The sequence below is a fragment of the Xenopus laevis genome, chromosome 7L, assembly GCF_017654675.1.
Source record: "Xenopus laevis strain J_2021 chromosome 7L, Xenopus_laevis_v10.1, whole genome shotgun sequence".
NCBI classification, from domain to species: Eukaryota; Metazoa; Chordata; class Amphibia; order Anura; family Pipidae; genus Xenopus; species Xenopus laevis.
Genome location: NC_054383.1, coordinates 80,507,275 through 80,533,852, shown reverse-complemented (window position 1 = coordinate 80,533,852; position 26,578 = coordinate 80,507,275). Strand labels below are relative to the sequence as shown.

Here is a 26,578-nt window from a genome sequence, read left to right as displayed (position 1 = left end):
GGATGATAGCAGATGTATTTTCCCATTTTAATTATGACATTTTAATTGACATCACAGTTTAGAAGCTTTTATGAGACTTAAATTGCAGCTGTCTGAGTTGTTACCATAGAGGAAATACCCAAACATTCAGACATATTTTGAAAGCCTAAGTTGATCTAACAAAATATGCATGTTTTCCAAGGTAAACTAAAAGTTGGTGCTAGGAAATGTCCCTACCATACTTCAAACAGCTTATTTTAGCATTATAACACATATTTTCATATTCTCAGGTTTTCATCACAGACTCCTGAAGATGAAAAGAGGTAAGGTCCTGTCTACTGTATATACACAATGTCTACTCTGTATTTATTGTTAATGAGGTCTGTAGTCTCAAAATGTTAATACATTTTAACTTGGTAAGTAGACTTTCTATTACTGTGTAACTTGAACAAAGATAGTGTATCACAGGTCTTGCAAATGTTATACTATAAGAGATTATGTTGGTTTTTAATGGAACAATTCAGTGTAAAAATAAAAACTGGGTAAATAGATGTGCAAAATAAAAAATGTTTCTAATATAGTTAGTTAGCCTAAAATGTAATGTATAAAGTCTGGAGTAAGCGGATGTCTAACTCTCTAACTCGTAGTCAGCGACTTTAAGGGGGGCCACATGGGACATAACTGTTCATTGAGTTTGCAATTGATCCTTCGCATGCAACTCAGATTCAAAAGCAACAGTTATGACCCATGTGCACCCTCAAGTCTCTGATTGGTTACTGCCTGGTTACCAATCAGGGGAGACCAAGAGAGCTGCAAAGCAGGAAGTAGTGTTCTGGTTATTATGTTACACATCCAGTCACTCCAGCCTTTATACATTAAATTTTTGACTAACTATATTAGAAGCATTTTTATTTAGCTAGATCTATTTATCTAGTTTTTATTTTTACTCTGAACAGTTCATTTAAAAAAAAATTCTTCTTTGCTGGATTATTTTAATAGTCAGAGGGCTATTCCCTACTATGGGTTGTGAACCTGGCTACTACAAAGAAGAAATCAAGTTTTCAGAATAGCTTTAATGCAACCACAATGAGACTTTTGTTTGTTGTGGCATTTACCATTGTTGTCAGTGGGGAGTAATCTGCTGGAATGACTTCTGTTTTGATTTCTGCTTCTTAATAGTGGTGATAAAAACTCCACTAGTTTTCACATGTCTCTAAAATTAATATTAAGTCAAGTTAAACACATTCCAACATGTAGGGTATTTCAGTATATTTCCTTTGTGGAAACAGTGTTCCGTAACCAGTTTGCTTGGTAGCTGATGCTTCCATTATTGCAGTAATAAATCATTATAGCATAATACTTTGAGCACTGCTATACCATTACGACTAAATAACTGCACGCAATGTCCCTTGAAAGTCCTGTGTTGACAGCCATTTTTATACTGCTGCATCTAGCAGAAAAGAGATTTTCATTCTTATCTATAAGCAGTTCCGTTTTAGTTTTAATGATACGGTGCTGGTCCTGATAAACTGGTTACAGTATAGGTATGATTCTTATCTGGATGCAAGCTGTAATTGTAGCTATTCATTATAGCTGGTTAAAAGACAATGTCGGCTACTTTTTGCAAGCTATATTTGTAGTTCCCTGGTACAGCGGATGTGCCATGAATGTGTTGTTCAGGGCCTAGTCCTAGTAGTCCTAGTCCCCCAAATAAAGGGCAACATATGTCTAAAAATGTTTCATCCGTCAGTATACATCCTAATATTTTAGATTCCATGCCAAAATCCATTTCTTATTTTGGGTTTGAATATTGGCTCTTGCATTCCTGCTGAACCTCAAGCACACTTTTACAATATATCCTTATAAACATTACTGTGGATTAAAACAGAGTTTGCCAGCGAGTGCAGTTTTAAGCCCTACTCATGACAATGCATGTTTCAATTGATTTAGTTCTACCATGCAACTCTGTGCCCCCTGAAGTGGAGACAGTGGTGAATGCAGTGGAAAGTAGGTCTTAATCTGAAACATGAAATCAATTACCATGTGTTGCCATGAGGAGGAAAAACTGCATCTCCCCTTCTTCAGGGCGACTAATCTCCCCGAATTGCCTTCCCGCCGGCTAGAATGTAAATCGCTGTGGGATGGCACCACGAGCGCTTCGTTTTCCAAAGTTGTCCAAAGTTTCCTCGTGAGGCGACTTCAGAAAATAATCGCACTGAGTGCCACCCCGCGGCAATTTACATTCTAGCTGCCAGGAAGGCAGTTCAGGTAGATAAGTCGCCCCCGAAGAAGAGGAGATTTGTCGCCCGCACTAATCTCCCCGAATCTGTGTGTCTCTGCCCTAAAGGATCAGTATAGCTTTTGTTCAACATGGTAATTTGATTACCAGTGCACATATAATCTCCTAGTGTAAAGCTCCCCATAGACGCGACGATTCTTCTTGCCGAGCGACCGATTTTAGGGAAGCCCGACCAATTATCGTGTGGTTAGTGGTATTTGAACGATCGTACATCTTACGATTTTTCGGCCGACATCTGTCGGGAAATTGATTGGCCAGGTCAAAAAATCTTTGTCGGTCCCAGTGCAATCTCTCTATGTTTGCAGGGCCAAGCAGGCAGCTCCCCTTTGTTTTCCTGGTAAATTGGTCTTTTTAGTTGATGGTAAATTCGTACGATCGTTCTGAGAAGATCGTGGTCTCACGATCAGGATCTGATCTTTTAAAAATCTCAACATCTATGGCCATCTTAATGGACTGCTGCTTATCTGTAAAACAAAACATTGGGTGAAGATGAGGGGGTTGTGTACTAGTAATCTAATGTATACCTCACAATGACCAAACATGGAGTAGCTTCAGTCTCAGTGTTTGCACTGTTTAGATCAAGAAATACCAACAATAAGTCCTTTTTGTGATTAAAACATTTAGTAAAAGTTTCTATCCATTGAACTAAATTTGAACAAGGGGATTAAACTCCATGTTCCAGAATATATGGCTACTTTCATGGGATTATGTTTCACCTGCACCTATGTATCTGTACAAGGCAACAGCATATGTCAAAGGAGTTTGCCATGATTCCAGAATTACTTGCAAGGATGTGTGAATGATCAAAGCAGGTGTGCATACAGTTTGTTACCAATACTAATTGACTCTTAATGTTCGGTTAATTCTGTATACATGTATTATACGTGGGTAATTAAATGGAGTGTTCGTATATATTTTCATACTTGAAAAATTACGTAGGCTGAAACCCGTTTTGTGAATGTAGTATTGTAGAATAAAATAGCAGTTCCCTAAACACTACAATTTGCTGACTGGATTCCTTGTAGCTTTGGAGATTCCAGTTATATGGTGTAGCCCAGTCACCATAAGGTCAGCAGCAGAACACAGAAGGTAATCATGGTAGCTATGATGATAATATTGCTTTTCCTAAAACACAGTTTAGAGTTAGAGAGCAAAGAGAACACCTATGACAATATGTTTGAGTGCCTAAAACACCAATCAAATAGGTTCCTTGGTTCTGCATTATTTGTATATTCAAACATGCCATTTATTGACAGCAATACCATACAGTATGTGATCCTAACCTACATGAAGCATCTTGGTGTAAAAGTTAAAGAGCCACGAAGCCTTGAACAGAAACGTGGTCGAATTGGATTCCTCCCAAAAATTAAGGTAAATGGTAGCAATTTGTCATCTTCATCTACCAATGTTTAGTCAGAATATGAGCATCCATTTAAAGACCAGTACTACTGCAAGCTTAACCGTGTGATTTGGGTCCCCTTATTTGAAAGAGATTTAACGGTACATAATACAAAAAAAATTTGTAAAGTTGGGTTCCAATTTAGTTTTAATTTGCTTTATATGTTAAGGAAATATGTAGAAACATGTTTTTTTTAAATAAAATATCTGTGGCTGTTCCTTTTATTGTTAGCAGACATATTGCCTAACTGCTAGTTGATCCAGGGGAAGGCAAAAAAAACCAAACCCATTTGAGGCCTCTCAGACGGGTGGAAAAAATTCCTTCCTGACTCAAAGATGGCAATCAGACCAGACCCTGGATCAACTTGTACTATGAGCTATCTTCCATAACCCTGTATTGCCTCCATTGCTAAAAAGCTCCTTCTTAAAGGAACAGTAATGTCAAAAAATAAGTGTTTCAAAGTAATGAAAATATAATGCAGTGTTGCCTTGCACTGGTAAAACTGATGTGTTTGCTTAAGAAACGCTAATATTGTTTATATAAATAAGCTGCTGTATAGCAATGGGGGCAGCCATTCAAAGGAGAAAAAGCTCAGGTTACACAGCAGATAGCAAATAAGCTCTGTCTGTCTAATGGTGTTATCTATTATCCATTAGTTAACCTGTGCCATATAGCCGTTTTTCAATTTCCGCCATTGCTACACAGCAGCTTGTTTATATGAACTATAGTAGTGTTTCTGAAGCTAAAAGATCAGTTTTACCAGTGCAGGGCAACACTATATGATATTTTCATTACTTTAGAAAACATAATTTTTTGGTGTTACTGTTCATTTAAAGCTATCTAATGTATCAGCCAGTACTGATTCAGGGAGAGAATTCCACATCTTCATAGCTCTCTCTGTAAAAAAAAAAAAAAAAAAAGATCCTTCCGAATATTTAGGCGGAACCTCCTTTTCTTCTAATCGGAATGAGTGATCTGAAGAAATAACGTACAAATTATATTTTCTTAATTGGTTGGAATGTTATCCATCCATTATCTCTCAAAGTGTATAGAATTTGAGATAATAAATATAACTTCAGTGATAAAGTCATAATGCAAAGTTATCCATTGATCTCTTCATCATTTTGTGATGTATGGCAGAGATATTCATTTTATAGTTATACACACCAGACATCACTGTGTGTAAAATGGCATATTTATCAAATTGTGTATTGGTTTTCTGAGATCTTGTTTTGTAGCCATTTCAAAATGCTATAGAAAGATATGGCATTTGTCCCTCTTGCTTTTTTCAAAAAAAATTTCTTTTTGCTTTATTTATTTTTTTTTGGTGCAACTTACTGCTTGATTTTTCCCCCACTGACTTAGTAGGGAAAGGGACAATTTACTGATGACTTTTAATTTTAGAAATAAAATATTCCCTTTGTGTTCCTTATGTTGCATCTATGTCCTAACTTTTTTGAATATTTAAAAACTTACTTTTAAACACACCAAATTGTATCTTTTAATAACTGCTTAATTTACTTCCATAAAAAGCTACAATTTACAAATCTACACTTTTATTATTGTTACTTTTATCTTTTTGTTCAGGTTCTCTCCAACTTGTGTTCCAGTCTCTCATTCCAGCCACTGCCTGGTTCCTAGTGTAGCTAAATAATTAAAAAAAATGAAGACCAATTTCAAATTGATATCTGTCTATATAATACTAAAAGTTAATTTAAAGGTGAACTACCCTTTTAATAATCCTTTCCCAGCTCTAGATAAATTTTTCTTCTTATACTTTGTCATTAACCATAAGAAATAAAGGAACCCTCTGTTTGTTTTAGCAAAGCATGAAAAAGGATCGGGAGGGGGAAGAAAAGGTAAAGCGGAGAGGGTTTCCCAGTATACTTGCACCTCAGAGGAAGCCTAGCCGACAAGATAGCAATGCAAGTATGTATAAGTCCAACCAGTCACATTGCTTAATTATTGTCACTAATGATTACCTAAATATTCCCACCCAGCTTCTCAACTTTATTGCTGATTTGGCAGTCTGAATAATTGTCTGCTTTCTAAATAGAATGATGATTGTGTATAAGAGAATGAGCATGTCAAAAAGTTGCTCAAGGAATGGTCATTTTATGAAACGGTTTATACATAACTGGAATTCAGGGCAGAGAAAATAAATAATGATGACTACCTCTAAAATATAGTTTAGAAACATGTTTAATATCTCAGCCTAAATTTACAGGTATATGAGGTAACATTCACTTATAACCTGTTAGCCTTTCATTTAAAGTGGAGTGTTCAGCTAATATTTTCTTTGTGACATCTGAAAAATAAAAATGTAAAGTGCCTTCTCAGTTTAAATATAGAAAATGTAGATCATCTTCAAAGAGTTACAGCACAAATATGCCTTTCAGGCATATTAAATCACCTTAAGCATTTGTGCCCAGAAAACCTCTAGCGTTGCCTATTAATGTGAATTAAGCACAAGACGCAGCATTTAGAAGCAGCGGAGGAGCCTTGTCCTACACATTTGAACTTGTGGTCTCTAGGCTTCTAAAGGCCAGAATATTCAGGTTCAACTTGCAAGCCATTAATAAGCGCAAGTGTTGCAATGTTTTAGTCTTATATTTGATTTCAGCATGGACAATATCTGCAGGTTTTCCACTAACACTTGGCTCCAAATAAGAGAAGACCATATTGTGTGTGAATGCAATAGGCACCTTACATTTTAAGCTGCACTGGGGCATGGTCCCATAGCTTGCACCTTGTGGCATGATTGAGTTTGTTTGCAGTAGCTGTGCTGCAGTTGAAAAACGTGCTATATTGTCAGTTTTTTGCACTTTGTAAAAATAATTATTCTCACCTTCTTTAAAAAGCCATAATGCTTCATCTGTAAAATAACAGTATTTAATATTAAGAATTCCACATATGAAAATTAAAGCTATACTTCCCTTACTTCATGTCAGAAATGCAACAATCCACCCCTCCTCCCAAAATCGAAACCATTACTTTTATCGGGATGTGATTTATTTTTATTTATATTGGGATGGGTGGTCACAATGCCCTTTGTCCCAGTTTCCTCCTGTAATAGACAACGGTCACTAGTTTATTGAAACTTTTATATTTTGCTTTTTTTGTACAGTTGGCAGGGCTATGGAAATTCAGAGGCAACGCCACCCCAAGCACTTATCTACATCTTCATCCAGTAGCCCTGAACCAGCAGATGGAAGTCGATTGCGAACCAGTGGTGGCTCCATTGAGGGTTCTGAAACACCCTTCTCTCCATCCTCTAATCTGGGTGCAGCATATACCTTTCAGGAGGCTGGCAGAGAAGTGGAGGGAGGTTAGTTTTTTTTACATTAAATTTTGAAATCTGACATGGGTCTAGACATATTGTCAGTTTTGCAGGTGCCCCCAGTCATGTGATTTTTGCTTCAATCACTTCAGTCACTCTCTACTGCTGCATTGCAAGTTGGAGTGATATCACCCCCCCCCCAGCAGTCCATTTGCAGAACAATGGGAAGATAACCAGATAACAGCTCCCTGTTACATATAAGAACAGCACTCAATGGTAAAAACCCATGTCCCACCGCTACCCCATTCAGTTACATTGAGTAGGAGAAACAATAGCCTGTCAGAAAGCAGTTCCATAGTGCAGCACTGGCTCTTTCTGAAAGCAAATGACCAGGCAAAATGACCTGAGGTAGCTGCCTACACACCAATATTACAATTAAAAAAAAAATACACTTGTTTGATTACAATTAAATTTTATATGGGAGAGTGAATTATTTGCAGTGTAAACTGTAATTTAGGAATAAAAACTACAACATAAAAATCATGACAGGGACACTTTATTTGCTATGGAGTATGCAGCCTTGGAAAAAGTTAAAATACAGAAATGCACAGGCCAATTCATAGAATGATGCATGAGATACATAATGTGCTGTGAAATATGTTGAACTGTATAAATAAAAGAATAATAAATAAAATGTGGTAGTTTTTCACCCAATGCCTTTCTCTTTTCCACAGTATCTAGGTATAGTGGTGAGAATATGTCCTCTGCAGATACCCTTGATGGGGCCACTCGCACACCTGGCCCAATATTTGACTTTCCATCACTGCCACTTGACCACCTACATGAAGAGACTGGTGAAGCAGACAGGTATGAGGACAGTATAGCACAAGAGTGCCCATACTTTACTAATGTAAGGTCTACTTTTACTGATGTTGTCCCATTATGATCTACATCTATAAAATATTGTTAACATTCTGTGGCATGGAAAATATTACTTACATATTCATTTATGAGAATATGTATATGCTATATTTAAAGGGATACTGTCATGGGGAAAAAAAAATTCAAAATGAATCAGTTAATAGTGCTGCTCCAGCAGAATTCTGCACTGAAATCCATTTCTCAAAAGAGCAAACAGATTTTTTTATGTTCAATTTTGAAATCTAATATGGGGCTAGACATATTGTCAATTTCCCAGTCAATTTCATGTGACTTGTGCTCTGATAAACTTCAATCACTCTTTACTGCTGTACTGCAAGTTGGAGTGATATCACCCCCCTCCCTTTTCCCCCCAGAAGCCAAACAAAAGAACAATGGGAAGGTAACCAGATATCAGCTCCCTAACACAAGATAACAGCTGCCTGGTAGATCTAAGAACAACACTCAATAGTAAAAACCCATGTCTCACTGAGACACATTCAGTTACATTGAGAAGGAAAAACAGCAGCCTGCCAGAAAGCATTTCTCTCCTAAAGTGCAGGCACAAGTCACATGACCCGGGGCAGCTGGGAAATTGACAAAATGTCTAGCCCCATGTCAGATTTTAAAATTGAATATTAAAATATCTGTTTGCTCTTTTGAGAAATGGATTGTAGTGCAGAATTCTGCTGGAGTAGCACTATTAACTGATTCATTTTGAAAAAAACATGTTTTCCGATGACAGGATCCCTTTAGCAAATGGCTATTTCATATTTAGCCTTACTGTAATATATATGTGAATGAAAAGAAGGAAACAGGAGGGTGATTTAGTCAAGCTGTTTGTTGACAGTGTCTTGAGATCTACTGATCACCAGCTAAAGGTCTACTGGTAGATCCTGATCTACCTTCTGCGCACACCTGGTATAGCAAGTGCCTGAAAGGGCAAAGCTTTGTGTATTTTGCGCATCTTTTAGCTTGCACACAGAATGTTACTTGGTGCTCTATTTTGCAGTTCTCAGATTGTGACTTTTGTAATTATTGGGAACAATATATTTGCTTCTTTTTTAGCTTATAATTTACTGTAATAAAATTTAGTTTAGCATTTTATTTTATTACGGTGCACCATTTATTTTCAGTACTCATTATTTTTATTTTTATCAGGATTTCTGACCTGGGAACACCAAAACCTTTGAGAAAGTAAGTTTGTTTTTTGTTTTTTTTGTTGTGTTTTTTTTTTGTTTTGGTCTACGTACCGCCCAACCTGAAAATGATTCTTTGAGGTTGCTCCTTCCTGGTATCTCTATCTCTACTTCCAGTTCTTTAGTTTGTCTTGCTTTAGATTCAGCATCTTCTACTTTTTCTGAAAACCCTTTTCAAATTAAATATGAAACCCAAATGATTTTTTATGAAAATATCTATACCTGTTATAAACTAGCTTAAAGGAGAATTCAACCCATTTGTAAAAAAACAGAGTACCCGCCACCCCAGGTAGACCTCCCTCCTCCCCCCAGCCTAACTTCCCTCCCCCCCCCGGGAAATGCCCCATACTTTATACTTACCTTTAGGTGCAGATTCTGCCAGCGGAGTTCCATGCATACATCTTCTGGGGCATTTCCCCGGGGGGCAGTTAGCCTGGGGGGGAGGAGGGAGGGAGATCTACATAGGGTGGGGGTACTCGGTTTTTTACAAATGGGTTGAATTCTCCTTTAAAATTCTCAGCTGTAATTTATATTTTGTCTGCCCCGCCGATATGCCTTAGGCATAGAGGGGGGGGGGCAATTACTTTCAGTTTCCATTCTGCACTTTCCAGATGTCAGAGCACAGTCCACATCCCCCCCCCCATGCTCACCATTTAAATGTGTGGCCAGGGCATAGGCATCAAGACCCCATTCTGGCACATAAACAGGATTTTGGTAGTATGAAAAGCTCAAAGTACTTTGGTTTGTGCTACTGCCACAAAAAAGTATCTATGATACCACTCAACAAAATGAATATTAAATAAGTAAAGATACAAAAATGTATAATAGAAGAAATAATAAGGAGAAAAACACTCACAGTTCACCTCAGTCCCAAGGTGCAGAAACCAAAAACATTGTATCCAAAGGGTGTGAGGGTCTCCAAAAATAAAGAAACAGATGTAAAAAGTAGAAAAATTTATTAGGACATGAAGACCTAACGCATTTCGTGCCTATAGGGGCACTTACTCATAGGCTCATAAGCCTATGAGTAAGTGCCCCTATAGGCACGAAACGCGTTAGGTCTTCATGTCCTAATAAATTTTTCTACTTTTTACATCTGTTTCTTTATTTTTGGAGACCCTCACACCCTTTGGATACAATGTTTTTAGTATGAAAAGCTCCCCTTAATAACAATGTACACAAAAAGAATTTGGCATTTGTTCATCTTACTGCTAGTTGTTGCTAATCCTCTTCTGGTGTTCTTTGTATGGATAAATAAGCTTTTTTGTTCATCCACTTAGGTTGGATAGCGTTGTTCTAGGTGACACTCAGAGTGAGGATGAACACCATGAGATAGACCAGGAACAAGATCCACCCAACTGGCAACAGCTTGTTAGTAAAGACACCCTACAGAAACTGAAACCACACGAGATCAAGCAACAGGAAGTCATAAACGGTGAGGAGTAATAATGTTGAGGATAGCATCTGTCTGCGTAATGACAGCATTAAGAAAAGAGAACAAGTAGGTATAGGACAGTTTATAGAATCATGAGGAAGTTATTTTGGCAAGTATGGAGTGTATGCCCCTGGATTCAATGTCAAAAGACTCATCAGGTTAAGTTGGTGATCAGTCAGAAAAGGCTTCGTCTAGCCTTTATTTTTGCTAGCGTCGGCTGTAGGCTCTAGGATCTGTGATCTAGACCACTAGAAATATAAAGACAGATTAATTATTTGTATGTATTTTCATTCCATCATAAGCAGTGTTTTAAGTACAAAAGTGATCCCTTTGTGCTCAGAAGGACCTATTAGTATAGACAACCCCCTACACATACAATATAAAGTGTAAGCCTTATTCAGTGGTGTCAGATAACATTCATTCACAACCTGCTGGATGCTACTTCATTACAAGTAAACAAACAAAAAAATGGTCTAGCCATTTTTCCTGACCCTATAATCTTGGTTGTTAAGTTTATATTTTAGAAGAACAGTTGTTACCACCAAAATGGCGCGGGAGCTTAAAAATGGAATGAAGAGAGACTTTTTGATTGATGTCCTAACTTTTTGATTGATGTCTCTTTAGAGCTGTTTTGCACTGAAAGGGCACATGTACAGAAACTCAGTGTTTTGGACCAAGTGTTTCATCAACGCGTGATACGCGAGAATCTCTTAACTCCTGCAGATACCCGAAATATTTTCTCCAACTTAGAAGAAATCTTACAGCTTCATGGTGAGTTTAAACAGGGTCTATTACAGTTAAATTATTTTTTTTTTGCATTTAATTATTTCAAATATTTAATTTTATATTCTTAATAAAGACAATACAAGAAAAATTATTCAAACTGAAAGCAACAGGAAAATTAGAAGATGGATAGTGAGACAGCAATACGAATAAATTGGTTAACGTGACCCTTTTATTTAGGGGTTGTTCACCTTTGAGTTAACTTTTAGTATGATGTAGAGAGTGATATTCTGAGACAATTTGCAATTGGTTGTCATTTTTTTTATTTGTGTTTTTTTTAGTTATTTAGCAGCTCTCCCGTTTGCAATTTTGCCAATCTGGTTGCTATGACGCAAATTACCCTAGCAACCATGCATTGATATAAATAAGAGACTGTAGTATGAATAGGTAAGGGTCCGAATAGAAACATGAGTAATAAAAAGTAGCAATAATACATTTTCAGCCTCAAAGTGCATTTGTTTTTTAGATGAGGTCAGTGACCCCCATTTCAAAGCTGGAACGTTTTTTAAAAGAAGGCAAACAATTAAAAACTATAAAAATAAATAATGAAGACCATTTGAAAAGTTACTTAAGATTTATGTTTTTCAGGGGACCAGAAAATAATGGTGTAAAATCCAGGAAACTGTAAAATCAGGGAAATGTATTATGCATAATATATAGGTGGGACCACAAAACAACAATGTAAAATGAGGGGAAACTTAAAATCAGGGGATGTAAAATGGGGGTTCTACTGTATACTAAAAGATGAAACACCCTTTTAAGTGTCTTGTAATACATATGGCTGTGTCTGTAAACCCAGCACATTCCTAGTTCTTTGTTAAACGGTTAAACTCAACTAAACTCCTATGTACCTGCATTGCAGAGCTATTTAACTTAAAGATTGATTATCTTTGAAGCTCAGAGCATTATAACAACCTTGCCAGCTTTAAGTGAGTTTAGAGGGATTGTGTAACTAAGAAAAAATGATTTGTATATTACATTTTGCTACTCCTAATTGCTTTTCCTTTACCTGCTCCCCACAACTGTTACCTTAAGAAAATATATTTTATGGTGTCTGGATATTTTTCTTTTATATTCAGAATTCATGAATAACAATGATTCCTATGCAGACATTCCTATGCTGGAATTTTTTTTATTCCCAGGTAACTGTTATAATGCTTATAGCATTTCACTATAAAATATTATTCTCCATCCTTTCACTTTTTTCTTTAGTTGCACTTAATGAGCAAATGAAAGCAGTTAAGAAACGTTATGAAACATCCGTGGTTGAAGACATTGGAGACGATGTTTTGAACTGGGTAAGTGTGCCGGGCCTTTCTGAAATATGACGGTTGCTTTCACTAACCTGTTTCTTTATATCCAGCAGATGAACTTTTCTGTAGAAAATAAGTCCTGTTTGAACATTGTACCTACTCTCCACGAATATTATAGTTTATGCAGCTCATCAATATTTTCTTTTCCTGTAGTTCAGTGGAGCAGAAGAGGAGAAACTAAAGCAGGCCGTGGCCACATTTTGCAGTAACCAGCCCTTTGCCTTAGAGATGATAAAATCTCGGCAAAAGAAGGATCTAAAATTTCTAACCTTTGTACAGGTGAGTGCAACCTTCTGGGTGGTACCAAAAAAGAAAACGGTTTCTGTAATCTTGAGTACCTAATAAAGTGGGGGGGGGGGTTAAAAACTGGGTGCTTAAGGGGTGCTGTCTAACACAATATTTTCCTTTTTGTACAAATATTTATAACAAAAAAGAACACATACATGTCCTTACAGCATAATAGCTATGTATATATTGTTGTATTACAATTCTTATGATCCTTAATATGTTCAGCCAGGAAATATGCACATAATACTTGAATAGACCCATTTAAACTTATGTATTTCCAGCTCTCAAAAAGAAAGCCAGGGCATTCGAGCAATGGAGAAAATATATATACACCTCAACCACTATATATGTGCAGTAGTTTAATAAATAAGAATATAGAGCTTTCTGGTTTTCTTCCTTCACCTCAGTATAGTCTCCCTTTTAGTGCTGGTGTCTTTTTGCTGTCCAAACTGTTATATCCGATGCCTACACTAGTTTAAACTCTCTGTATGCATGTGTGCAGCTTCCAAGATGGCCACTCCATGTAGAACCACTATGTTTTACAATGGAATGCAAACCATTACTGCAATACAGCACTGGGAAGAAATAATAGCTGCTGCTTATAAAAACATAAAATGGATCTATAATTTCCTTAAATATTCCTCCTAAGCTTTTCACATGCACTGGCTTCATCAATCAGTAATTTCCTGTGAGGCTGTTACCTTGCTTAAAATACCATCCTTTTCCCTAGAGCACAACTAACTCGTTGTATACTAACTCACACCCCCGGACAGTTCTATATATTAATTCAAACCATAAAGATACACTGCATATAAACAGTTGAACCAGTTTAAAAGGTTGGAAAAATGTAGAAAAAGATGCAGATGCTATTCGTATTAGTAAGGGCTGTACGTGAGGACCTTTTGTTCAGAGACGTGTGAAAGACGAATCATTATTTTAAATACTTTTCAGTAACCATCTGTTACAGGATTCTGGTTTGATAATAGGAATGACTTTGGATGACCCAACTAATGCAGGTGACATGCTGGGTGGTCCAGGAGCTGCAGAATCACAAGTTGTCCTTCTGACAGATTGCGGAGTAACTTGTCTGAGATTTAATTAGTGAAGAAGTGAAGTAAAAGATGTTTCTAAGAGAAATTAATGGTGCATGTACATGTAATCACAGGCTTAATAATGATGATAAATGTGTCCTTGTAGGATGCCGAGAGTAATCCTTTATGTAAACGACTGCAGTTGAAGGATATTATTCCCACTGAGATGCAGAGACTAACCAAGTATCCACTTCTGCTGGATAACATTGCCAGATATTCAGGTACTGAATAACACCAATTCTTTATCTTTTATAATAACTTTAAACTCTGAACTATACCAGACTGTTGGTAGTTATTGATAATTTGTGAGAGAGAGATTGGGTTGTCTGTGTATCTCCCTTTAATGCCTTAAAAACAGACGTGTCTGGAAAAAACTGCAATTTCTCACTACATTTACAAGATTTTTTTTTTTTAATTAGATCGAGAGGATGAAAAAGAGAAGGTGAACAAAGCAGCAAACCACTGCCGTAACATCTTAGACTACGTAAATCAGGCAGTTAAAGAGGCAGAAAACAAGCAGGTGAGACAGACCACAATAACCTTCTGGTTTAGCCTTCAGACATTGGAGCTAATGTCTGGTTTAAGATTCCAAAAAGGCTGATATATTTCCTACTCCTAATTTTATAGGTGTGGATAACGACATGTAGCCCAGCTGCTATTGATATTAATGATATATTGGCACATTTGTTATTAATACGATCTTGACATTGCCCCCTCTAATTATACCATAAAATGTGTGCATGGAGTGCTGTTGAAATCTGCATAACTTTTTACTGGGTTAATAATACTGTCTCAAAGGTATCATCCTGGAATAGTCCCAAATCTAGCAAATTGGCATCTTTCTAAGGCAGGCGTTAGTGTTGGTGGTGATGTAGTAGCACAGTCAATTTTTCCTTTTGAATTTATTAGGTGGCCATACACAGACAGATTTCCTTTTGACCGATGACTATTTTAGTATGACCTGATAAAATCATATACTCATCATTGCATTGATGGGGTGCAAACGATCATTTTTTTCCGACAAACAATTGGGCAGTTTTCGTTGTGACACAATGAAATCGGTCAGTGGATGGTACAGTCAGATAATCAGTACGACTATGAAGATTTTCATTCATCCAGGTCATGGTATATCTAGTATAGGTAAATTTAAAACAACTGGACTTGCTGAGTAATCAATGAAATTTCATTGATTACTCAGCAAGTCCAGTTGTTTTAAATTTACCTATACTAGATAGAGTCAGATAATCACTTTTAAACAATCTTTCACTGCACCTTTTGCGAAAGTAAACAAAGGGACTGCCAGCCATTGGTTATATGTGAGATCTTGCAGCCTACACTACAGTTACCACCAGAGTCTCCTCACATATAGTTTATAGTGGATGGGTGAATCATTTGTTTAAATGATCGTTAAGATGACAAGAATGTTCACAGGCAGCCGACTAAATCTGCCCGTGTATAGCCACCTTTACTTATCTACACTGGTAAACATACTTAGCTCATTTCACCTAATGAATGGTGGTAAGCTGTATGTAATTTGCATAGCCACTTGCCTACTAATTTCAAGGGTCTTATAGAATATTTGTGTCATCCTCCTATTGGTACAGATTTTGCTACTTTCTATGATCGTGCATGATCCTATGGCAATCTGATTTACAGTAAATGTCAAGGGGTAAATTGAAGAAACAAATTATCATTTTTAATTGTTTAGCATTTCAAGATGTATGAGCTTTCTTCTTTCTTTGCTGTGTTTACAGAGACTGGAAGATTATCAACGCAGGCTGGACCTGTCCTATTTGAAGCCAGGAGAGTATCCCATGATAGATGAACTGAGAGTAAGTGTCTCTTCTGGTGTTTTAGAGCACTGGCGCCCATATTACTTATGTTTATGGTTTAATGCAAATTTGGAATTCGTGTGAATGGCTAATGGGTCCAGGCATATAATATTTTTCTTTTTAATATCATGTACTGTCACCATGCATGGGTAAAAATGATTATACCTTAGTCCTACTGTAGTTTATATAAATTAAAGGAAAACGATATCCCTGAACAATGGAGGTCTCTCTAAAAAGATATTGCATAAAACAGCTCATATGTAAAATCCTGCTTCATGTAAATAAACCATTTTCATAATAATATACTTTTTTAGTAGTATGTGCCATTGGGTAATCATAAATAGAAAATTGCTATTTAAAAAAGTAAGGGCCGCCCCCTGGGATCGTAGGATTCACGGTGCGCACACATCCATACATGTTAAGTGACATGAGCCAATTAACAGACAGAGTTCTGTCTTTTGCTCCCACACATCTTCCTGTTATAGTTGGAGCTGCAGATCTCTGAGGCAGCACAGAGACCATCACAAAATGGTGGTTCAAGGCAAGAGATGTAAAAGGGCAATATTTTCTTAAATATATATTCCAGTCTGGTAAGATTCTTTTAATATGTCAATTAATATCATGTAAATGATCTGTTGCTTAAGTGTTCATTTTGGGGGTAAAGTTTTCCTTAAACTTATGCTAGCTAGTCATGAGTTTCAGTAGGGCTTTAGGACCCACATTTACAAATAATCTGTTATATACTGTTGTATACAAAGAGAAACTGGCACCGCACCCAGTAAAAGTAACCAAACTATAGTTTATGTACATCTTCTCTTTTCATCTACAACTATTTTGGATGTGCTTGATATAGAATGAGGGTATCTCATCAAAATTCTTTACTTCAAGCCTTTATGTACTTGTCCTCATGCTAAATCTGCTGATATATCACACATGAGCAAATGTAACCGTCATTTTGATGTTGTGTCTGTTACAACAGAATTTAGATTTGACCAAGAGGAAGTTGATACACGAGGGGCCTCTCACATGGAAAGTGAATCGAGACAAATCAATTGGTAAGGCTGATCAGGTGTTGCTTTGTTTTTTTGTATGTAATCTGTATGTTCAGTGTGTACACCCATTTATTGTACAGCCCTCTGAAATATGTTTGCACTTCATAAATACTGTATGTATATTAATTCTACATCCAGGGGTGATATCTGCTATTATCGAGTTGTTTTCTGCTGGTGGAGGAAATGCATTGTGTGCCATATGCATTAACCTAAAAAATAGCTGAAACATAGCAGATAAAATCTAGAACTTCTACTTAACTCCTATATAATTGGTTTTTTTAATAGAAATCTAGAAAGTTGTGCCAATCTAATGATTTATATCTTTAGTGTTACTCGTCATTTAAGTGCAATGTGGGAGCTACAGGGAGTGGGCGTTGAAAGAAAGGAGACCAAGTGTGTTAAGGTTTGCTGCTAATAAGAAAGCAAGTGGAGTTTTATATGAGATGCTGAGCAATTAATTGTGATGCAGAAAGGAAACTATTAACCAAGACTGAGCTGTTAAAGCAAATCTTTTTCTTCATCTACAAGTTCCTACTTATTGCCCTGGAGGTTTATGCAGCCATGAATATACAGTGGAACTTAAACGTGAACTCTCTTGAATTTGTAAGATTTCTGCATAACAATTACCCAATATGTGATATGTATTTAGTGAAAGTGCTTAAATAAAATATTGAGAACCCAATTAAACAAATGAGTGAAAAACATAATGCTCATTCTTCTCAAAGTTGTGTGTAGGAAAAAGTATGGGGCATCCAAAACAAAGACCCTAAACATGCTGATTTTCATTATTACAATAGTTACTGTTTAGGGTATGGACACATAGGCTGTTGTCAGCCTGCATATTTCTGCAGGTTGAGAGAAGCAGATCGGCTCAGGGACCCTGCTCCATTGATTTGAATCCGATCAGCCTGTCTGCGGTCACACACTGACCTCTGCTAAGCACTGAGCAGATCTGCTTCTCTCAGCCTGTAAAAATATGCAGGCTGACAACAGCTTGTGTGTCCATACCCTAGGGGGCTGATTCACTAAGGGTCGAATATCGAGGGTTAATTAACCCTCGATATTCGACTGGGAATTGAAATCCTTCGAATATCGAAGTCGAAGGATTTAGCGCAGATAGTACGATCGAATGATCGAAGGATTATTCCTTCGATCGAACGATTAAATCCTTCGAATCGAAGGATTTAAATCCAACGATCGAAGGAATATCCTTCGATCAAAAAAAGTTAGGCAAGCCTATGGGGACCTTCCCCATAGGCTAACATTGAGTTCGGTAGCTTTTAGATGGCGAACTAGGGGTCGAAGTTTTTTTTAAAGAGACAGTACTTCAACTATCGAATAGTCGAACGATTTTTACGATTTTTACTTTGAATCCTTCGATTCGTAGTCGATGGTCGAAGTAGCCCAAAAAAAACTTAGAAATTCGAAGTTTTTTTTACTTCGAATCCTTCACTCAAAGTTAGTGAATCGGCCCCTTAATGTTTTTATTTTTTTTCATGAACCAATGTCACACAAAAAACTTTCACATTTGGTGCTTTAAAATTAAAACATCAGAGAATAGAATTGCACTGTATAGCTTGTTCAATAAAATAAGAAAATTGATCAACATTGAATACATTTTGCAATGTAATCGCTTATTTTGCAGTTTAGGGTTGCAATTTCCAAATCCACATTTCAGTGGATACTCTGACATTGCTTACCTTTTTCTATAATGCTTTTAGATTGTTGATTTTTTTTCTGCTTGATATCTGTAGATCTTTACTCTTTGCTGCTAGAGGACATATTGGTTTTACTCCAGAGACAAGATGACAAGTTGATTCTGAGATGTGTAAGCAAGATTCTGGCTGCAACTTCAGAGAGCAAACATATCTTCAGTCCTGTTATCAAACTCAACACTGTGCTAGTACGACAGGTGGCAACAGGTGAGTCGCGGCGTAAACAACACTTTTATTTTTGAGATGCAAAATTGTAGATAAACATTCAACCCTTATTTAAGTGCAAAGTATACAATGTATTTACTGTATACATTTCTTTGTATGGTACTTCATGTATGCGCAGCACTTTAATTTTTACAGCATTTATACAACAATAGTACAAACATGGGGAAACAAATATTGCAATTAATTTACATAGTTGCATACATAAAGCATTAAGAAATTCAGGAGGAAGTAAGTCCCTGGGTCTCATTTATAAACACTGGGCAAATTTGTACATGGGCAGTCACCCATAGCGACCAATCAGTGCTTAGCTTTTTTCAGCCAACTGCAGGTTGAACAATGAAAGCAATTATCTGATTGGTTGCCATAGGTTACTGCCCAGGTGCAAATTTGCCCAGTGTTTATAAATGAGCCCCCATGTCTTGTAGAACTATGGTATTAACCCAAAGTACCAAAACTGGATCAAATGCAAAGCTAGTGCTCTAAGTGGTATGAACTGAATTTAGTTTTGAAAGGTGTTCATTTTGAAGGCAGAGTTAAACTTCCATGTGTATATGGATATATGTGTTTATAGGTGATAAATAAGACTGGTGGCTCTGGAACAGATGAGTTGACTTGGGGCACAAAGAGACAAATAGTAAAAGATGCACCGAGTTGTCGTAGCCAAGAAGTTTAGGAGAAGGATTTTCTAACTTATTGTGTACTTAATAGGGATCCATGATAAAGATTTTAGTGTTGGAAGAGCTTGTTCTTAACAATGAAACTACAGTCACACTCTCCTTCCTGGTACAGGTATGGGACCTGTTATCTAGAATGCTCATGACATGGGGTTTTCTGGATAACGGATCTTTCTGTAATTTGATCTGCATACCTTAAAGTAATACTGACACTAAAATTTTCTTTTCAAAATATTAAAGGGAGTCATAATTTTTATGATGTATTATTTATTTCTAAATTATACTGTTTACACTCCAATTAAAGGGGTTGTTCACCTTCAATGTACAAATCTTATGAAACCACTAACAATGCACTCAATGTGTTAGAAAAACCATTTTCCATAACGAAAAGAAAAAATGCCATTGTAAAAGCTAATTTTTATACCTATTAACTCAGCCCTTCTCCTGTCTCTCAGACCAGTTTTCTGAAGTGATGGGAGTGGCCTATTTTGAACCTGACACACCAAGAACTTCCTATATGATGACATCATCATGCCCAGGCTTTGCCCTTACTTGTTTCCTATTGGATGTTGATACTGCCCTCCTCCTAGTAATTTATTGGGTGCTTGTGAACTGTAACCGGTCACATAATTTGAATGGTCATTGGTTGATTATTCAATTGTAATGGCAGAGGTTAACAGACGCAGCATATAAACAAACCTGCCTTGCAACAAACAATCACACAGCCATGCAGACAAATACTGCAGAAAAGGAAGGAGCAACATTGTTTGGCAACCTTTGGCATTAAGCATAATGTCAGTTATTTACAAAATTGCAACAAAACCAGCACTGACTTGCTTAGAAACGTATGTAACTTACACATCTAGCAGGGACAGTAGGGCTGCCACCTCTCCCTTTTAAAACCAAACACATATGAAATCCACAGGCTGCATGGCTAATTATCAACTCATTTAGATGCTGCAGACTGAACTGATTTCTGTGCAGCCATGTATCATGCATCTAAATGAATTGCTAATTAGCCATGCAGGCTGTGGATTTCATATGTGTTTGGTTTTAAAAGGGTGAGGTGGCAGCCCTAAGTGACAGGCAGAGCAGTGATGAGGGCAGGTACGTTTTTTGAACATTTTGTGCGCTCTCCCGGGGGGGGGGGGGGGCGGTAATTTACCTAAGAAAACGATACCTTTTTTAAGTGTTCCACTTCTGGAACAAGATTTAGAGCTCTAAATACCAAAAAATGAAAAAGTTATATTTTTCATGATATATCTATACCAGAAAAATATTTTACTTTTTTTATGAGGTAAATATACAAAATAATACATGGACCTCCCCCCCCCCTAAAAAAAATAATATATTTCTGGAAAGTACAAGTGTCATCTCCCATAGTAGCCATTATAATCCAATAATTCAAATTTTTTAAAATGATTTCTTTTTCCTGTGTAATAATAAAACAATCGCTTGTACTTGATCCCAACTAAGATATAATTAATCCTTATTGGAAGCAAAACCAGCCTATTGGCTTTATTTAGTGTTTACACCATTTTCTAGTACTAAGATCCAAATTACAGAAAAGCTCTGCTATCCGGAAGACCCCAGGTCGCAAGCATTCTGTATAACAGATGCCATACCTGTACCTTGTACTTGATCCCAACTAAGAATATAATTCATCCTTATTGGAAGCAAAACCAGCCTATTGGGTTTATTTAATGTTTACATGATTTTCTAGTAGACTTAAGGTATGAAGATCCAAATTATGGAAAGATCCATTATCCAGAAAACTCCAGGTCCCGAGCACCTTGATCCCCCCATCTGCACAGTTGAAGTCTCTGCAGCACATAGCCCACACTCCTGAGTTTCTCTTCAGTACCTGAATGCTGCTCAAATTCCCCAGCACAGGAAGCAGTGGCAGATTGACAGCAGACATAGCCAATAGGAGTTAAGTTAGCTGCCAGTACAATGTGTGATGTCATATAAGGAAGAGGAAGTGAACACTGTAGTGTTTTTGGGGGTTAGTGACCCCCTCCCAGCACAGGGTCTGTGTGGAACTGAAGGATTAGTTCAGGGACACTTCTGAGGTGAATATCTCTTGAACTGTACTTTTTCTGTTAACTATTTCTATGGAAAAGTTTGTTCTATTCATGTGAACTGTTAGATTTGTCAATTTGTTACAAAGGTGAACAACCCCTTTAATTCACTCTATAAAATAAAATGTAATTCCTCAACCACCAAGTGTATTTTTTTAAGTTGTAGTATTTGTGTGTAGGCAGCCATCACAGGACATTTTGCCTGGTCATGTGCTTTCAGAAAGATCCAGCACTTAGGATGGAACTGCTTTCTGGCAGGCTGTTGTTTTTCCTACTCAATGTAACTGAATGTGACGCAGTGGGGCCTGGCTTTTTCTATTGAGTGCTGTGCTTAGATATACCAGACAGCTTTTATCTTGTGTTAGGGAGCGGTAATCTGGTTACCTTCCCATTGTTCTGTTGTTAGGCTGCTGGGGGGGAGGGGGATGATATCACTCTAACTTGCAGTAAAGAGTGACTGAATTTTATCAGAGCACAAGTCACATGAATTGGGGCAGCTGGGAAACTGAGAATATGTCTAGCCCCATGTCAGATTTCAAAATTAAATATAAAAAAAATCTGTTTGCTGTTTTGAGAAACGGATTTAAGTGCAGAATTCTGCAGGAACAGCACTATTAACCGATTCATTTTAAAAAAACATTTTTTGCCATCACCGTTTCCCTTTAATCTACATTAAAAGTTACCTATAGGTCATTTCTGATTGTATGGATAGAATTTTAGAGGAAACTTTTTTGTGCTCAGGGCAAGTGAAAAGCACCACGCCTGTCCTTACTTTTTAGTTTTTTAGTATGGTTGAATCAGTCGCTGGTTTATAGCATTTCTGTTATGAGACCTCGTTTCTAAGGCTTAGAAGGAAATTCCTTTTCTTTTTCTGCTGCCAGGAAGCAAAATTACTCTTCCAGAGAGAAGAAAAAGTACATCTCGGAATAAGGGGTCACACTAACCAAATTAAAAAGAGTCTTGGAGTATAAACTCTGCATTTATGTAGTTCAACTTTAACAAAGCAATTGCTTGCATATGGCGAAATTTAGACTCAACCAGCATTGTTAAGGACCTGGGTGTCGATACCCTGGATCTGTCATTCCATCAATCACTGACTGCATGCATACTATTAATCTAGTCTGGAGTGTGATTGTGTGCCAGAAGCAAATGAAAAGGTTTGTCATCTTCTGTTGCTCCTGCACACATTCTCCTCACCACACCATGATATTCCCTTTATAGTTGTTGTTTTTTTTTTTTTTTTTTTTTTTTTACAGGATATTTGTTCTCTATTTTTTCCTTTGTCCAATTTAATTTAGTGTTTCATTTTACAGATAACAAGGCATTCTTTGTTATATCCATGTCAAAAAATGGGGCACAGATTTACGAGCTGATTGCCAACTCTGTTTCTGAGAAAAATGGGTAAGTTGTTCACCTCTGTACCAGGAAGGAGAACTAACTTGAGCTAAGGGATTTTTAACCTGTGGGTTTACACACATTGAGCAGGTCAGTTCTGCTAGTCCAACATGGGATGAATATATGCACTGTCCTCCCTTCTGTTTTTTTCCCCTCAAAATCTCAAATAACTGCACTGCATTAGGGTAAAAACCTGAAGCACCAAACAGTTTTACTTTTACCATATCCTTTGAGCTAATATTATTTCACATTCCCTTACCATAAGGTGGCAAGACCTGATAACAAGTATGGCAGCAACATCGAAGACTGAAAATCCTCAACCTACTCAGTTACAACAGACTGCCCCAGATATAGTCAGCGAGTGAGTATGCAGGAATTTTTATATTTCGGTACTATGGTAAATTCAATTTAACATAAATATGGAGAATGAATTGTTGTTAATGCTGCTTCATTCATGCTGTCATCTTATCCCTTATGCCCTAAAATTAATATATGCATTTACCTAAATTTTTAAAAATAAATTCTAATATCTTTCATCTACATTTATCAAACCACTTGTACGGAGATGCATTTTCAGAATTCTTAAATTCTGCCTCTCATATCTTTAAATTCAAGTATAAATAATTCTAGAGCACTACAACCGTAAAATATAAGTATATTAAAAGTTACTGAGGAGTTCCATGACCATACAAAAACACCAAAGGTCATGGAACTCCGAGGGGACATATAGTATCCACATATTTTGCAACAGGGGGTACTTTATTTATTCTAATACAAAAGTTTCAGAGAGTCATGTGACAAATGACATCACTAAGTCAGAGTATTATAATTGTATAATACACAAAAACCTTTCAATATCCTGTAAATTATATCCTTGCAATCTGTGGCTAGTGATGTCATTTGTGTTAGATGTCAAAAATGTGCGTATTATAATGAATAATGTACCCCTGTTGTAGAATATGAGGCTATTAAGGAATCTTGACGTTCCATGACCTGTAGGCCAGTATGGCCGTAGGCATCATGTCTTTATGAGGTCATGGACCACCAGTGATTTATAATATCCTTTATATTTTGCAATAGCAGGTACTTAATTCCCTATATAAAGGTAGCCTAGTGGTGTGGTTGCAGCATCCATGCACTTGTCCTACTATCTAAGGTGACCAGAGTGGCAAGAAACATGACCCCCAGGATATCCTTTCTAAAACTATCATAGCTTGTCCATTGTGTGATTTCCCATTTATTTATGTGACACAAACTGTAAGCACATGTATATTGTCATTATTCATCATAGGCAGAATTTCAGCTTAGTGGGTGTTTTGCTCATTCGAGAAGGGCTTGTTTATAAACTCAATATTACACAAGATCTCCTTTAAAACAGAGTGGTAAATGCTTTTGATTCATTTGGCCTCAGTGGAAAAGATCCATACTGTCCTTAAAGAAATCCTGTCATTGGAAAACATGTTTTTTTCAAAACGCATCAGTTAAAGGAACAGTAACGTCAAAAAATAAAAGTTTTTTAAAGTAATAAAAATATAACGCAGTGTTGCCCTGCACTGGTAAAACTGCTGTGTTTGCTTAAGAAACATTACTATTGTTTATATAAATAAGCTGCTGTGTAGCAATGGGGGCAGCCATTCAAAGGAGAAAAAGCTCAAGTTACACAGCAGATAGCAGATAAGCTCTGTCTGTCTAATAGTGTTATCTGTTATCCATTAGTTAACCTGTGCCATATAGCCGTTTTTCAATTTCCGACATTGCTCCACAGCCGCTTGTTTATATGAACTATAGTAGTGTTTCTGAAGCAAACAGATCAGTTTTACCTGTGCATGGCAACAGTACATGATATTTTCATTACTTTAAAACACTTACATTTTTTGGCGTTACTGTTCCTTTAATAGTGCTTGGGGCAGCTGGGAAATTGACAATATGTCTAGCCCCATGTCAGTTTTCAAAATTGAATATAAAAAAATCTGGTTGCTCTTTTGAGAAATGGATTTCAGTGCAGACTTCTGCTGGAGCAGCACTATTAACTGATTCGTTTTGAAAAAATTTTTTTTTTCCCATGACCGTATCCCTTTAATGTTTGCATTTATTTGCAATGACTTGTGTAAGACTAATTTAAATGGAGCTTCTCAAAAGGTAGAACTCTGATTATCAAGGTGCCTCTCAACAAATCAGATGATCTGCATCAAGCGATTAACCTACTAGATCTGTGATTGTGGCTATGGACGGTGCTTAGAGTTGTTCTAAGGGTAGTCATCTGATTAAGGAAGGCAAATCCACTCTGGATAATATAAGGTAACTTTACAACAATGGGAAGAACTTTGCAGACACTTTGAGTTGATTATGTCAGCCTGTACATGATTCCAAAAGGTAAAGTTAAAATTTTCGTAGTACCCTGTTTCCCGGCAATCTTTGAGATTAAAGGCTAATTCAGTATCTTTAGTTTATAATTACTAGATACTATATATCAGGACCTGGACGAATGAATACCTTCACAGACGATACAGAAGGTGGAGGTGCAAACAGAGAGTAGGGAAAACGTTCGTTTTTCAGTTTATCCTGCCTCCAGAATTATACAAACAAAAAGCCCATTGTCCTTTGGTGATTGTGTGGACCTACATTATTGGTAATAAAACCACTTTGAATCTGATTTACATTTGCAGGGAAGAACATGAAGATGTGGAGCAGCAGAACGTGTCAAATGATCAACAAGAAGAAAGACTCCATAGGAATAGTTTAGGTAACTGCAGTTTGTTTACAGTAAAAGCACCCTAATTTCAGTAAATGCACACTTCTAACACATTTGTGCAAGTTATCAAATTATTTTGCATGACTTTTTGTTTGCCTTCCACCCTATTTTTTAACTTGCATCACCCTGACACCTCCTCCAAAAGCATAGCTGCGACTGTGTGTTGTTAACCCCTCCAAGACCACTGTGCCTGGTGTCTAAATGCCTCGTGGTTGGTAGCCACCATGTTTGGCCATGTCATGTAACGCATTTGGCCTTACTTGCTCCAAAATCCTTTCATTGTGCACACTTCTGTCAAGTACTGTACATACCTGGAAGCCAACACCAGTATGCAATTCTGCATTTAGAGGCCAGATACAGAGGGGCTCAATGGAGTTTTACACTGATGCAGCTATGAGGTTGGGGAGGGTTACTCTAAAGTCTAAACCTTCAGCACTATTGTTAAATTGTACAACAAATTCATATACCCCCCTCCATTTCTTCTTTTAAAAATATTTTTTTAAGAATAGGATATATATACTTAATATTTAAATGTCTTCAAATGTATCTGTGATTTGCTTTTGTTATTTCACTTAGACAAAGACTCAGACACTGAAAGTTTAGTTCAGCCCAAATCCTTTTCTCCATCACCAACACATGGCAGCATCCTCCCTCACCATGCAGGGATTCTTAAAGATCAGGACCAGCAAGACTTCAGACAGGCAACCAGTCCCTCCTCCTGTCATTCATCTACAGACCATCACCTGGCAGTGAATGCACTGAGAAACCGTGAGTTGAAGCTTGTCTTCACATCTAATGGTGTATACATTGTAGCGGCAACAGAGATATAATACAGTACCAGACAAAGTTCTACCTTTACAGGGGTCCT

At 37.0% G+C, this 26,578-nt stretch overlaps 1 protein-coding gene across 5 annotated transcripts in view; it reads left to right on the top strand.

Annotated features, from left to right (window-relative positions):
• Positions 1-26,578, top strand: part of arhgef12.L (Rho guanine nucleotide exchange factor 12 L homeolog) — a 112,050-nt gene that overhangs the window by 61,030 nt on the left and 24,442 nt on the right. For all 5 annotated transcript variants that reach the window (XM_018225772.2, XM_018225771.2, XM_018225770.2 and 2 more), the window contains 19 exons: positions 270-302; positions 3,535-3,649; positions 5,501-5,606; positions 6,805-7,005; positions 7,692-7,824; positions 9,037-9,072; positions 10,355-10,509; positions 11,134-11,280; positions 12,505-12,590; positions 12,759-12,884; positions 14,091-14,205; positions 14,404-14,504; positions 15,739-15,816; positions 16,796-16,871; positions 18,623-18,790; positions 22,877-22,964; positions 23,224-23,319; positions 25,625-25,701; positions 26,287-26,478. In XM_018225772.2, coding sequence (XP_018081261.1) covers positions 270-302; positions 3,535-3,649; positions 5,501-5,606; positions 6,805-7,005; positions 7,692-7,824; positions 9,037-9,072; positions 10,355-10,509; positions 11,134-11,280; positions 12,505-12,590; positions 12,759-12,884; positions 14,091-14,205; positions 14,404-14,504; positions 15,739-15,816; positions 16,796-16,871; positions 18,623-18,790; positions 22,877-22,964; positions 23,224-23,319; positions 25,625-25,701; positions 26,287-26,478 — 2,129 coding nt within the window. The remainder of the gene's footprint in view (positions 1-269; positions 303-3,534; positions 3,650-5,500; positions 5,607-6,804; positions 7,006-7,691; positions 7,825-9,036; positions 9,073-10,354; positions 10,510-11,133; positions 11,281-12,504; positions 12,591-12,758; positions 12,885-14,090; positions 14,206-14,403; positions 14,505-15,738; positions 15,817-16,795; positions 16,872-18,622; positions 18,791-22,876; positions 22,965-23,223; positions 23,320-25,624; positions 25,702-26,286; positions 26,479-26,578) is intronic.